Below are 13,607 nucleotides of genomic sequence, written 5' to 3' on the forward strand. Positions count from 1 at the left end.
CTTCTTAATCTCCTTCACCTACTCCACCCATTCCCCCCCAACCTGCACCCCAAGCTCCCTACCCTCTGGCAACCACCAGTCTGTTTTCCATATCTATGAGCTGGGTTCGGTTTTGTTGTTTTTTTAGATTCTACATATAAGTGATATTAAGCAATATTTGTCTTTCTCTGTCTGACTTGTTTCACTTAGCATAATACCCTCAAAGTTCATCCATGTTTTTGCAAAGGGCAAGACTTCATTCTTTCATATGGCTGAGGAATATTCCATTGTATGTATAAATTACATCTTTCTCCATTAATCGTTTGGTGGACAGGTTATTCCCAAATCTTGGCTATTATAAATAATGCTGCAATGAACTTGGGATGCTTATATCTTTTTGTATTAGTGTTTCATTTTCTTTGGAGGCTACCTAGTAGTGGAATTGCTGGATCATATGGTATTTCTATTTTTAATTTTCTGAGGCACCTCATATTGTTTTCCATAGTGGTTGCACCAGTTTACATTCCTGCTACAGTGTACGAGGGTTCCTTTTTCTCCAGCCAGCACTTGTTATTTCTTGTCTTTGGGATGATAGCCATTCTAACAAGTGTAAGTTGATATCTCATTGGTGTTTTGGTTTGCATTTCTCTGATGATTAATAATGTTGAGCATCTTTTTATGTGCCTGGTGGCCATTTGTGTCTTCTTTGGAAGAATAACTATTCAGATCCTCTGCCAATTTTTTTTTTTAAGATCAGAATTTGTGGGGGTTTTTTGTTATTGAGTTGTAGGAATTCTTTATATATTTTGGATGTTAATCCCTTCTGTATCAGATATAATTTGTAAATATCTTCTCCCTTTCAGTAGATTACCTTTTCACTTTGTTGGTAGTTTTCTTCATTGTATAAAGACTTTTTAGTTTGATGTAGTCTCATTTGTTTATTTTTGTTTTTGTTTCCCTTGCCTTTGGAGTCACATCTAAAGAAACATGGCTCAGATCAATGTCGACAAGCTTACTGCCTCTGTTTTCTCCTAGGAGTTTTATGGCTTCAGATCTTTAATCTATTTGGAGTTTATTTTTGTGTATGGTGGTCTATGAGAAAGTGGTCTAGTTTCATTCTTTTGCATGTAGTTGTCCACAGTTTTCCCTGCATCATTTATTGAAGAGACTATCTTTCCCCATTGTATATTCTTGCCTCATTTTTCATAAATTAATTGACCATAGAAGTGTGAGTTTGTTTCTGGGCTGTCATTTCTGTTCTGTTGATCTATGTGTCTTTTGCCAGTACCATACTGTTTTGATTACTATAGTGTTGTAGTATAGTTTGAGATCAGGGAACATGATACCTCTGCCTTTGTTTTTTCTCAAGAGTTTTTTGGGCTATTCAGGGTCTTTTAGGGTTCCACACAAATTTTAGGATTCTTTTCTCTAGTTCTGTGAAAAATACCATTGGAATTTTGATAGGAATTGCATTAAATCTGTAGGTTGCTTTAGTTAGTATGGACATTTTAACAATATTAATTCTTTTATGGTGAGCACAAAATATCTCTCCATTTATTTGTGTCTTCTTCAGTTTCTTTCATCACTGTCTAATAGTTTCCATTGCTTTTTTAATTCGGCTTCTCTTTCACTGACTAATATTTTGGATGAAAGTGAATTCTGATTTTTCAGTACAAACTTATAAGCCTGCTATTTAATACTTTCCAGCTGTTGACATCTGGTATATAATTTCGGATGTTTTTGTATCTTTGGTGAATTTTTTTTATGAGATTACTTCATAGTTTTTGTAGCTTTTTCCATCATTGTCTGATATATGAATGCCAAAGTACTTAAGTTAATCTCTCCACTTGTAGAATTCTTAAGTCACTACTTTGGGTTCTTCAAAGGTTCTTCGATTCTATGCAATCTGGGATGATACAGACAGCATGTTTGGTGAATGTCGGACCTACATCATTCATTACTATCTTATGGATGACACAGTGGAAATTCGAGAAGTCCATGAACGAAATGATGGGCGAGATCCTTTCCCACTCCTGATGAACCGCCAGCGCATGCCGAAGGTTTTGGTGGAGAATGCAAGTATGTTTATTCAGTTTATCCTCCATAATTGGGACATCTTCTGGATTTCAAAGGAGTTACTTAATCGGTATGGTCATTCCCTTTACTCTTGGGAGGTTCTTGCTGTGTTCTTGAGGTACTCAAAAAATGACTTTCCCATAATTCCCCCCATTGCTTGCTCCACAGTCTAGGCTTGCCTCCAAAATGGTCTGGTGGAGATGGCTGATACCCAAATCAAGGAAACAACCAGAATAGCAGTGGGAAAGTCATTTAAAGTGCAAAAGAGCAAGGCTTCTGAAGTAAAGCTATTTAATATCAGATTTTTAATGCATTTTTAAAACAATCTTGTTTTCATAAAGCTTACCATTTCCTTATATTCTTTCCTGACTTTGCTTCTCACCTCAACACTTCCTAAACAGGAAGTTTGTATGCGGGATAACTTAAGAATGGAAAAGGCATATCTGTGACTCATGGAGGTGGGGCCCCACTGTGTCAGCCCCTGCTCTCTTTGCTGGTGTAAAATAACTTAGTGACTGGAGAAGGAGAATGCAACAAAGTACACTTGACACCCACCGCCCATCCATCTTTATCTGGGATAAGTACACTTACTTTGGTTATTGACTTAGTGGTTTAATAATTTTCTCCTGCAAAATGTCATCTTGGTGTCACATATCATGACATCTCTCATGTTTGGACAGCTGACAGAACTCTGTAAATACTTTTGTTGGTTTTCTTTTTACTCTATTTTTTTGGAACTAGGAGATAAGAAATTTCAGGTATTGTGCAAGAGGTTTGTCTTAGAGGTTATAAACAAGTTGAGGTTAGAGGTTATAAACAAATTGGCATTTTGAAGGCTAAATTCAATCCGCTTACACATATTGATTAGCCTAGCCTATATAGTAGTTTTCTTTAAAAAAAAAAAAAAGCAGTGTTACTTGAGGGCAAAGAGGTAGAGATTTCTCTCATCAGGAGACTAGATAAACAAAATATGGTGAAGGTATATCTTGATAAATAGTAGTAGTTACAAGCAATAACTAAATGTAAAGATAGCAAATTGATGCACTTAAAAGCGTAGTGCTGTGTAGGAAAAAAATGAGATGTACTATGCAATAATAATTATGTAAAGTGGAATACAAACAAAACGATATACATAGTATACACATAAGAAGTTGCATGTTAGAATGGTGGCATGTGTGGTAGAGGAAAATGAGACTGGGGAAAATAAAAGGTAGTAAAGATAGTCCTCACTTTAAAACTAAGAGAATTAATGGTAAAAATCTCTTTTAGAGAAATGAGAATAATTGCTAAAACAGTTCTCATTCTCAGATAGCAGCAACTGGATCTGAGCCCTAGTTCAACATAATCTGGCTGCTGTCGACCATATTCTTATAACCTGGCCTCCTGTAGGACCCCCTTAGAATTCTAGGACGCTGAGACTAATGTACTAATTTAGGCCTTCCACAATGCTTACATGAGCCTGAAATTCCTGCCATCTAGTGCTAACAAACATTAGATTTATAGTAGATTAAGAGAAAGAATGGGAATTTATTCAGGCATGAAAAAAGTATCACTGAAACTGAACCCCTTGAAATCTCAAGTTCTATGTTTTTCTCTGCTGTATCAATATGGCCTATGTTTAAAATTTTAAATATATAATCATCCTCTTTTATAACTTCCCCAATTTTTTAAAAAAGTAATCTCTGCACCCGACATGGGGCTTAAACTCACAACCCAAAGATCAAGAGTCTCATACTCCACCAACTGAGCCAGGCAGGCATCCCTATAACTTCTCAAATTTTAATGAAAATTTCATCAAAGTTATGTCAAGAGGCAGCCTGATGACATATATAGGGTCATTTTAAGAGATAGGAAACATATCTTTTTGTGAAAGTTATTGTTAGTTATGCACTCACAGGACAGAAAGGGCTAGGCTTCCATCAGCTGAATAATTCCTTTAACTAGAACTGTGATGTTGAAGAAGTAGCATCTAACTGATTCTCAAAGTTGTTTATTTAATCCAGTGGATGATTTTAATTATATTCAATTAAACAAGAGTTAAATATTGCTAAAGGAACTGTTTCTTATTCTAAGTGCTGTGGAGGATAAAATGAAAGTGTAATTTCCAGACCTAGAATCTCTGTCCTTCAGTCACTTCCCGTGACTGGGGAGGCAAGTCATATAAATATACAAAGCTCTTTAACAATAACACAAGTGTACCAGATCATCTGATTATATAAGTAGTTATGTCTTGTAGACAGAGCTCTGGTGAAGAGATGTAATCTAGAACGACTAAGGAAGGCTTTGTGGGAGAATGGAGATTGGACCCAGATTTAGAGTGGCAGAGAACAAAGAGAAAGTGCATGTTAGAAAAGAACAAGAACAAGGGTTGGGCATTAGGAACAAGTATGTTATGTTTGGGGGCATCTGAGAGACAGTGGCTAGGCAGAGTTTGTGTTGGACAGTAATAGGCAGTTACAGAAGTATCTTTCAGAAGTTTTCTTTGCCAGGGCCTTAATTTAAGTAGTTAAGATGAATAAAAATTGCATTTTTATAATGGATGGAGGTGAAGTTTCAAGAATATAAAACTTCTTTCTTTGCTAAACATAATTGTAGTTTACTAGTATGTGGTAAGTATTGCCCAAAAGTCACCAGATGCCTTCTACTCAGCTGTTGAACCCAAGGTTCTAGGTTCTTAAAGTCTGTTAATTATCCTTCAGACTGGCTTTCCTCCTTTGACCTTGCCTTTCCCTTGCTAAATACAAATGTTAACAACATCAAAATTGTACACTCCAAATATATAAACTTGTTGTAGTTGATTATACCTCAATAATGTTGTAAAGATATAAATTCATACTTAGACATGTTATAGTCAAACTTAAGAACACCAAAATCAAAAAGATCATAAAAGCAGCCCTGAAGAACAAGGTTATCCATACAGAACAGCAGCTGCAATAACAACAGTTACCAGAAGACAGCATAATAGTATCTTCAAAGTGCTGAGAAGAATATAGAATTTAATACCTAGAGAAACTGTCTTTGAAGAAGAAAGTGAAATATATTTCTAGGCAAGCAAAACAGATTTTACTAACAAAAGACCCTTACTAGGAAAATTCTGGAGTGTACTTTTAGTAGAAAGAAGATAATTTCAGAAGTAAGGTCTGAGATAGTGATAAAAGAAGTGATTAAAAAAAAAGAAGAGGATAATGGCAAAGTGTGGGTACCTCTAAATAAACCTTGACTACAAACTAAAAAAAAAAAAATGCTTAATTCGTGGGAGTTAAAAAGTATCAAGATAGAATTGAAATATATTATAACAAGGAGGAAGTGATAGGATTAAAAAATTTTGAAAAATATTTTTGAGAACATACTTAAGATACAGAGACATAAAAAGGTTAAAAAAGATGTATAAGCAAATAGCAAAAGAAATGGATAAGGCTATATTACTAAAATACCAATAGACATTATGTCATAAAGCATTGCTAGAGATAAAGAAGATCATTACATATTGCAAGAATTGTATTTACCAGGAAAATGTACTAATCCTAAATGTGAATGCAGTTAGTAACATAGCTTCAAAACATGAAAGACAAATTTATAGCATTATTATGCAAAGAAAATAGAAAAATTTATCAAAATAGTAGGAGTCATTAAAACATTTCTTCTTATAATTGTTAGATCAAAAAGATAAGTCAATAAGCTCATATATATTATAGGATTTAAGTAATAGAATTGTCAGTATTGATAGAATGAATATGTATATGCATCAACACTGGGAGAATTCCCATTTCTTCAAGCACAAATGGAACACTTATAAAGACTGGTCAGTCTTAATAAATTTTTAAAGTCTGGACATCTTATACCATATTTTTCTAGTTGATTAGAATTAGACACAAATTAGAATTCAATCTTAGAACTATTAAAAAACCTCATGTATTTGGAAATTAATATCAGTTAGATGAAATGAACATATTTTAATTGAAATTAAATTGAGTTTTTATTCCAGCATAGTTAATGTGTAGTGTTACATTAGTTTCAGGTGTATAATATAGTGATTCAACACTTAATCAGTGCTCAAGATACATATACTTTTTTTTTAAGATGCTATTTATTTATTTATTTGTCAAAGAGAGAGAGAGAGCACAAGCAGGCAGAGCGGCAGGCAGAGGCAGAGAGAGAAGCAGGCTCCCCACTGAGCAACGAGCCGGATGCGGGACTTGATCCCAGGACCCTGGGACCAGGGCCTGAGCCGAAGGCAGAGGCTTAACCAACTGAGCCACCCAGACGTCCCAAGATACATATACTTTTAATCCCCTTCACGTGTTTTACCCATCCTCCTACCTACCTCCCCTCTGGTCACCATGAGTTTGTTCTCTGTAGTTAAGAGTCTGTTTTTTGGTTTGTTTCTTTTTTGTGTGTGTGAAATGAGCAAAGTTTTAAAAGAATTTATCTTGTCCGAGAAGAAATAAAAAGAAAGAAAATAAATAAAAACCTTGTCCAAAAGAAATAAAAACCAGATGTATTTAACCATTAAGGAAATAGAATCACTTAAAAAATTCTCCACAAAGAAATACCATGTCTAATTTTTCAGTTTTGTCAAATAAAGAACAGTTAATTCTATGCCTAATGCAGATTCGCAGTAAAGAACTAATTCATTCATTAAAAAAAGACCAAGAAAACCAAAGACACCATGAGTAAGACTAGAGTTATATATGCAAAAAAAAATACTTAAATATCAGTAAATGAAATCCAGCTGTGTATGAAAAAGATCATTGTTAAGTGAGTAAAGGTGAATGGTTCTATAGTATGTGTACACACATACCCCAGGTCTCCTGGAACATTGTTGACTGTATCCCCCAGTGACCATCACTTCCTGGGGTAACTCAAAGGGGTCTAGTAGGATTAGGCATTAGGCACTGGCAGAAGAAACCATTGCTCTATAGGACTTTTAAGATGCATGATTGGGAAAATCTTGGTCTTATGGCATGATCAAGGGCTGGAGCTCAAGCCTTTCTGTCTGATGTAACAAAATCTTAGCCTTCTTCCCTATTTTTCCATCTTAGCAACTTTCAGTTAGGAGAATAGTGGCCTATCTCTCAAGCCCCCCATAACTGAAGTTCTGGGGTCAGCTTTGTGGTTACAGCTATGGAGTGTGGTACTTCAACAGAATTGACTATCTTATGGTTTCTATGGTGATGCTGCTGCAAGGGATCAGTCTTAAATAAGTCAGTCCTTAGTTCTCATAAAACAGTATTCTACCCCCTGCAAAATGCAAGGTTGATTTTACACTTGAAAATTTGTTGAGTGTCCAGATAAACAGTTAAGCATGATCATCTCACTGACCCTGCTTCCTGCCAGAGGACTAGGTCAGACTGTCCTTTTTTTTTTTTTTTTTTAAGATTTTATTTATTTATTTGACAGACAGAGATCACAAGTAGGCAGAGAGGCAGGCAGAGAGAGAGAGGAAGGGAAGCAGGCTTCCCGCTGAGCAGAGAGCCCGACGCAGGGCTCAATCCCAGGACCCTGGGATCATGACCCGAGCCAAAGGCAGAGGATTTAACCCACTGAACCACTCAGGTGCCCCTCAGACTGTCCTTCTAGCAGTGATCACAACTGAAATGAAACTATTATTTGTGTAATTGTTTAGTATGCATTGTCCCAAACAGACTGTTTTCTCCATCAAGGCAGAAATTCCACCTATATTGTTAACTGTTATAATCTCAGTATTTAGCAGTGAACCTGGTACATGATATATGTGATCATTGAGAATACGTTGGGTGAAAGAATAAATGGGTGGAAGGTTGAACTGAATGACTTAGATTCCTCCATTGATCTTGTACTCTATAGAAGGACATTTATTCTTTCCTCCTGTAATGATTTCCCCAAGCATGAAGTTTTGCTAAGATTAGTGATCTGTACTGGTAGTTGAGGCTGAATATGGAAGAGAGACTTCACAAAAACCATCTGAGTATTGTTTCTGTGTCCGTTCAACTGATGGAAATACACAGCCTTATGTGCTGCTGGTAGAATAGAGGAGACACTTGATTACAGGCAGAGACTGTATGCCCTCAAATTCTCAAGAGTGTCCAGGAGCTGTATGTCAGTCTTCCTTCCCATCCTCATTCCTTTTCTTTCTTCTCTCCCTGTTACCTTCTGTCAGAGAATTTCCCTCAGTGTGTGTTGGAGATCTCTGATCAAGAGGTGTTGGAATGGTATACTGCCAAAGACTTCATCGTGGGGAAACCACTCACTATCCTCGGGAGAACCTTCTTCATCTATGATTGTGATCCTTTCACTCGACAATATTACAAAGAAAAGTTTGGAATCTCTGATTTACCACGTATTGATGTGAGCAAGAAGGAGCCACCACCCGTGAAACCGGTAATGGAACACTAGTTCCGAGTATGAGAATTAATCTTTTGATACAAAGGTTTAAGAAAAAGAATAAAAATAGAGTCATGTGAATACCCAATAAAAAATGGGCAAAGCATAGGATACAGATCACTTCACAGAAGAATTCAGATGGCTAATGAACATATGAAAAGACCCTCCTCCATGCTCAGTGCAGAGTCTGGCTTCAGATTCTTTCTCCCTCTCCTCTGCCCCTCCCACTTGTGCTCTCTATTTCTCTCTCAAAAATGAATTTAAAAAAATGAATAAATAAATCTTTAAAAATAAGAAAAGACCCTCAACTGATAATCAAAGAAAATAGAAAATAATGAGGTCTTGGATCTATTTGATTTAAAAAAGACTCACGATATCCAGTGTTTGCCCTGATGTGATGAAGTGGACATTTTCTTCCTTTTTTTAAAAAAGATTTATTTATTTATTTATTTATTTATTTATTTATGTGACAGAAAGAGACACAGTGAGAGAGGGAACACAAGCAGGGAGAGTGGGAGAGGGAGAAGCAGGCTTCCTGCCAAGCAGAGAGCCCATTCTGGGGCTCAATGCCAGGACCCTGGGATCATGACATGAGCTGAAGGTAGCCACCCAGGCTACGCAGGCCACCCAGGTGCCCCTCTTATTTTTTTTTCTTTTAATTTTTAAAAATAATCCCTACACCCACTGTCAGTCTCAAACCCACAACCTTGAGACCAAGAGCCGCATGCTCTACTGACTGGGCCAGCCAGATACCCTGAACTGGTCATTTTCAGATTCTGTTAATAGGAGAGCCAATAGGAAAACCTTTTTGGAGGGCAATGTCATCATTTTAATTTTTTCAAAGTAAGATATTACCTATCCCTTTATCTAGAAAATCTGGTTTGGGAACCATAAAACAGGATGTGTAAGGATGTGTATTTTAGCATTACTTATAATAAAGTGTAAGGAGATTGGCAGAATAAACTCTAGTACAGCGAGAAGACTGCGAGACTATAAGGCTGGTTAAACAGAAAAAGAGGAAGTCAGTCTCTGCAACGTGGAAAACTGTCCACCACATTTGTGGGTGAAAGCGTTTATGTGCTTTGGCCCTGTTTGTGTAAATTTTTGCATACAGCATCTGCTTACACTTGCCAAAGGGAGTACCTGGAGAGCTATCCTGCCACACTGTTCACTGTGGGGAGTTCCACACGTGAGCATTGGGAGGTGGGGGGGGGAGAGTGTGAGACGACAAAGGAACTTTCTTTTTATACTTTGTGTGCTTTTAATTTCTCTTCTTATACCAAACCTTGTATTGCTTTTATAATTTTAAAATTTTGACTAAAAAAGACATCTCTTAAAATTCCAGACTGCTAGGGCGTTTCACTGTTCCCTGCCTATTTATTTGACCCTTTTACTTAAAAACTAATGGGGAGCAAACAGAAGCTGATTAATAAATATGTTGGAAAATGGCTTTCTTTCATTGCCACGTAGCTTTCCTTAGAATTATACTGAACCCAGAAATCTGGTTCTGTGTACCACAGAGTCTACTCTGATCTAAGAGTAAGGTCGTGGTGCTTCTCAGTGCACCCACACAGTAATCGGATAGACTTGAGCCTTTGGAGGGATTCAGCCAAAGGATTCTAAAATTCTTTGAATTTTAGAAATTCAAAGAAGAATTGCGTGTGGAGGCTCCTGGGTGGCTCACTCGGTTGAGCGACTGACTCTTGATTTCAGCTTAAGTCTTGATTTCAGGGTCATGGGATGGAGCCCCATGCAGAGCTCTCCCCTGAGCGTGAGTCTGCTTGAGAATCTCATGTGTTAAAAATGACACATTATCCAGCAAATTCAAGAAGTATGTGATGTGTTAAGATAGCACCGAATCACAGCCTGCAAGCACCGGTGCCTGTCTCACACCTTTGGGTCCAGAGCAATGCATCCAGCCTCTTTGGTCTGTGGCCTGTATATGAAATTGGGTGTTAATACCTGTGGCCTGTCTTTATATATATATATATTACCCCTCTGTGTGTAAAATAAGATCAAGACCCTTTCTTCTCAAAAGAAAGATGTGAACAGAAGGTGAAATTACAGAATTCCTCCAGCACAGAAAGAAATTTGAGAGGAAAGAATTTGAGAGGAAGGTGCTCAGAGGCTTCCCTCCCTATTTCAAAATTCTTTAGCCTCTACTGTCGAGCCCCAGCTGGGCTCATAGTGTGTTGGTACAGAAGCAGAGGAAGTTAGGATCCCACTACTGTGTACTCCTGCCTGGCCTCTAGAGTAATTCAGACACTCAGGGTGTGGTGTCTCACCCAGGATCCCTCTGTCCATGGCAACTTGTATGTGCATTGAGTCATGGTTTCACATGTAGAGCAAGTTAGGTCATTGTGCATCTGCTGGAGGCACCAGTCATCTTTCTGCCATGATGGTCACATTACGGCCCAGGAGGTGGGCAAAGAGGCAGTGTTCCAGGCACTACGCCTTGGATGAGCGGAGTAGTCACAAGCTTTTGAGAGAGTGCCAGTCACAGATGGACCATATAGACTAATCTGTCAACATGTTTCAATACAACGTATGAAAAGATTTGGGGAAAGTATCTATATGTGAAAAGTGTGGAATAAGCTGACTTTGCTGAGAACGCCTAGTAAAAAGGAGTCAAAGGGAAATAACTCTTCTGCAGTCCACATCGAGGAGAGGAAAACGGCTGCTCTACTCAAGTTTTTAGACCAAGAAATCCTACCAGATTAGAGTGATGCTTTCAGCTCTTCCTGAGGCCTGATTGAAAAATAAAAGTTCATCCTGTACTTTCACACTAACTCACCAAATAACCGTCATAGCAGAAGTTTGGTTTCTTAAGTTTGCTTTTTTGCTACAAGAGTCCTAATTGGACAAGGGAGTCTGAGTTCTCAGTAAAGAATGGCTGTCGTCCCTGTTTTGTGCAGCTAACGTCCATAAATAAAAATACTAGAAATACGGAGATAAATAGGGAAATAGTAGCACGAACCAAGTCCTGCCCTCCTCCATGCACACACGCAACACGCACATACCCTAGAACAAAGAAGTCACAGACACTTGGGTTTGTCCACAGTAGGATGACCACAAGGGTCAGGATTGGGACCAGGAGTAGGGCCAGGTCCTGCTTTGGCGGTCCTATCAGCAACTCACGAGTCCCTCCTTAACCATAGTTTTGCTTTCCATGGTTTCAGTTACCCATGGGCAACCGCGGTCTGGAAGCAGATGAGCCTCCTCCTGATGTATCATCAGAAGGCCAACAGTAGCCTCACACTGTGTCACAACACTATGTCATTCACCTCACTTCATCTCATCACGTAGGCATTTTGTCATCTTATGTCATCACAAGAAGGGGGAGTGCTGTACAGTAAGGTATTTTGAGAGAGAGACCACATTCACATAACTTTTATTACAGTATATTATAATTGTTCTATTTTATTAACTATCATTGTTAATCTCTTACCAGGTCTAATTTATAAGTTGAATTTTATCAAAAGTATGTCTGGGAAAAAGCATAGTAAATATAGGGTTCAGTCATCCACTGGGGGTCTTGGACCTTTTGCCCTCTGGGTAAGGGGGACCGCTGAACTTTCCTTTCACTCTGAGGGTTACTCTAGCATCCTCAGTCACTCCTATGAGCAGGGATCATGATGTAAAGTTTACATATAAAAAGGAATGGAAGATGCAATGTTTTATTTTCTGACTACAGTACATTTGCATATATAGAAATTGCTTTTGAATAAGTGTCTTCTAGATTTCTAAAAAAGAAACTTAGTTACCTTTAGTGTAATTTTAACATAAATTTTTCCTTTAATATAATTTATTACTTTACTTCTTATATTTCTCCAGGAGCTACCTCCCTATAACGGCTATGGACTCATTGAAGACTCTGCTCAGAATTGCTTTGTTCTCATTCCAAAGGCTCCGAAAAAAGATGTTATTAAAATGCTGGTGAACGATAACAAGGTGCTTCGTTATTTGGCTGCACTGGTGAGGATGACTTCCATATAATAAGATTCTGCTCTGTCTCAGCACTGTGCCCAGTTGTCCTTTCCATCTGGAAAGCTGTAGAGTAACAGGTGTCAGAGTTGTATGTTATTTAAACAGCCAGGCAACCCAGTCCCCAGCCTTTGGGCAGGTTGGAGAGTATTAGCGGTAGTGCCCTGATCCAAGACCTAGCTCTAGTCCTAGCTCCTATAAACCTCATTCTTAGACCAGTAATCTCTCTCTACTACCCCTCAAATTTTGACTGACCTTCTTGCTTTTTTTCTTAAGTAATTATGAAAGCCTGACAGAGTCAAATTATTTGTGTACTTGTGTACAACCGAGTGTACTGTGATTTCCTTGAGGGTAGAGCCCATATCTTACTACTTTTTATCCTTACTTGTGATATCTAGCTTGATGTATTTTATATTTCTAAAATGTAATGGAATTCTACCAATTTAATAGATACTGCCTTTGAGGGGTCATATGGCTAGCATGGGTTTGGAAACAGATATAAATTTAAATCCTGAATATTCTACTATTGGCTGAGTTACCTGAGGAGAATTACTGATAGGAATTCAAAGGGTAATATCTTTAAAAATGGAAAACATACAAAAATAGGAATATCAGCATTTTATTTAGAAATACGGATATAAATAGAAATTGAAATAAGTTACTTCTGGGAATAGGAGTTGGAAGTGTGGGAGATGGGCCAAGTGATTTTTCAAACTGTGTGCATATATTTGGAAAAATAAATATTAAATCAAGACATAGTTGACTACAATATTTTAGCAAGATCTTAAACAAAGCATTAAATAAAAAGGGAGTTCTAGTAAACTCTAGGCCAACTAGCATACTCCATACCATAAAAATTCTGATTAATGAATATTTTTACATTATTAACAAGTTCTCTCAGTTGGGAGGACTTTCTAGGTTCTGTCAGCATTCTGTTTCTTGACCTGGGTGGTGGTTCCATGAGTGTTGACTTAATGAAAATTCTTTGAATTGTACATTTTAGTTTTTGCAGTTTTTCTTTATGTGTGTTATAGTTCACAGTGAAAAGTGTATATATATATATATATATATATATATATATATATATATAGAATAAAATACACTAAGCCCAGACAGTGGGTTGGGGCCTAAGTGAAAATATGGCTAGTGACAAATCTGGGCCTCAGAGTGCCAGTGGAGGGATTGCGGGAAGCTCGAGAAGAATG

At 37.5% G+C, this 13,607-nt stretch overlaps 1 protein-coding gene across 2 annotated transcripts in view; it reads left to right on the top strand.

The window, feature by feature from the left end:
• The window catches only part of EFHC1 (EF-hand domain containing 1), a 58,788-nt gene that overhangs the window by 18,041 nt on the left and 27,140 nt on the right, over nt 1-13,607 (top strand). For both annotated transcript variants that reach the window (XM_004771876.3, XM_045071245.1), the window contains 3 exons: nt 1,866-2,058; nt 8,195-8,415; nt 12,253-12,393. In XM_004771876.3, the coding sequence (XP_004771933.1) occupies nt 1,866-2,058; nt 8,195-8,415; nt 12,253-12,393 (555 nt within the window). The remainder of the gene's footprint in view (nt 1-1,865; nt 2,059-8,194; nt 8,416-12,252; nt 12,394-13,607) is intronic.

This window comes from Mustela putorius, unplaced genomic scaffold (genome assembly GCF_011764305.1).
Source record: "Mustela putorius furo isolate JIRA1106 unplaced genomic scaffold, ASM1176430v1.1 tig00003983_pilon_pilon_pilon, whole genome shotgun sequence".
Lineage (NCBI taxonomy): Eukaryota > Metazoa > Chordata > Mammalia > Carnivora > Mustelidae > Mustela > Mustela putorius.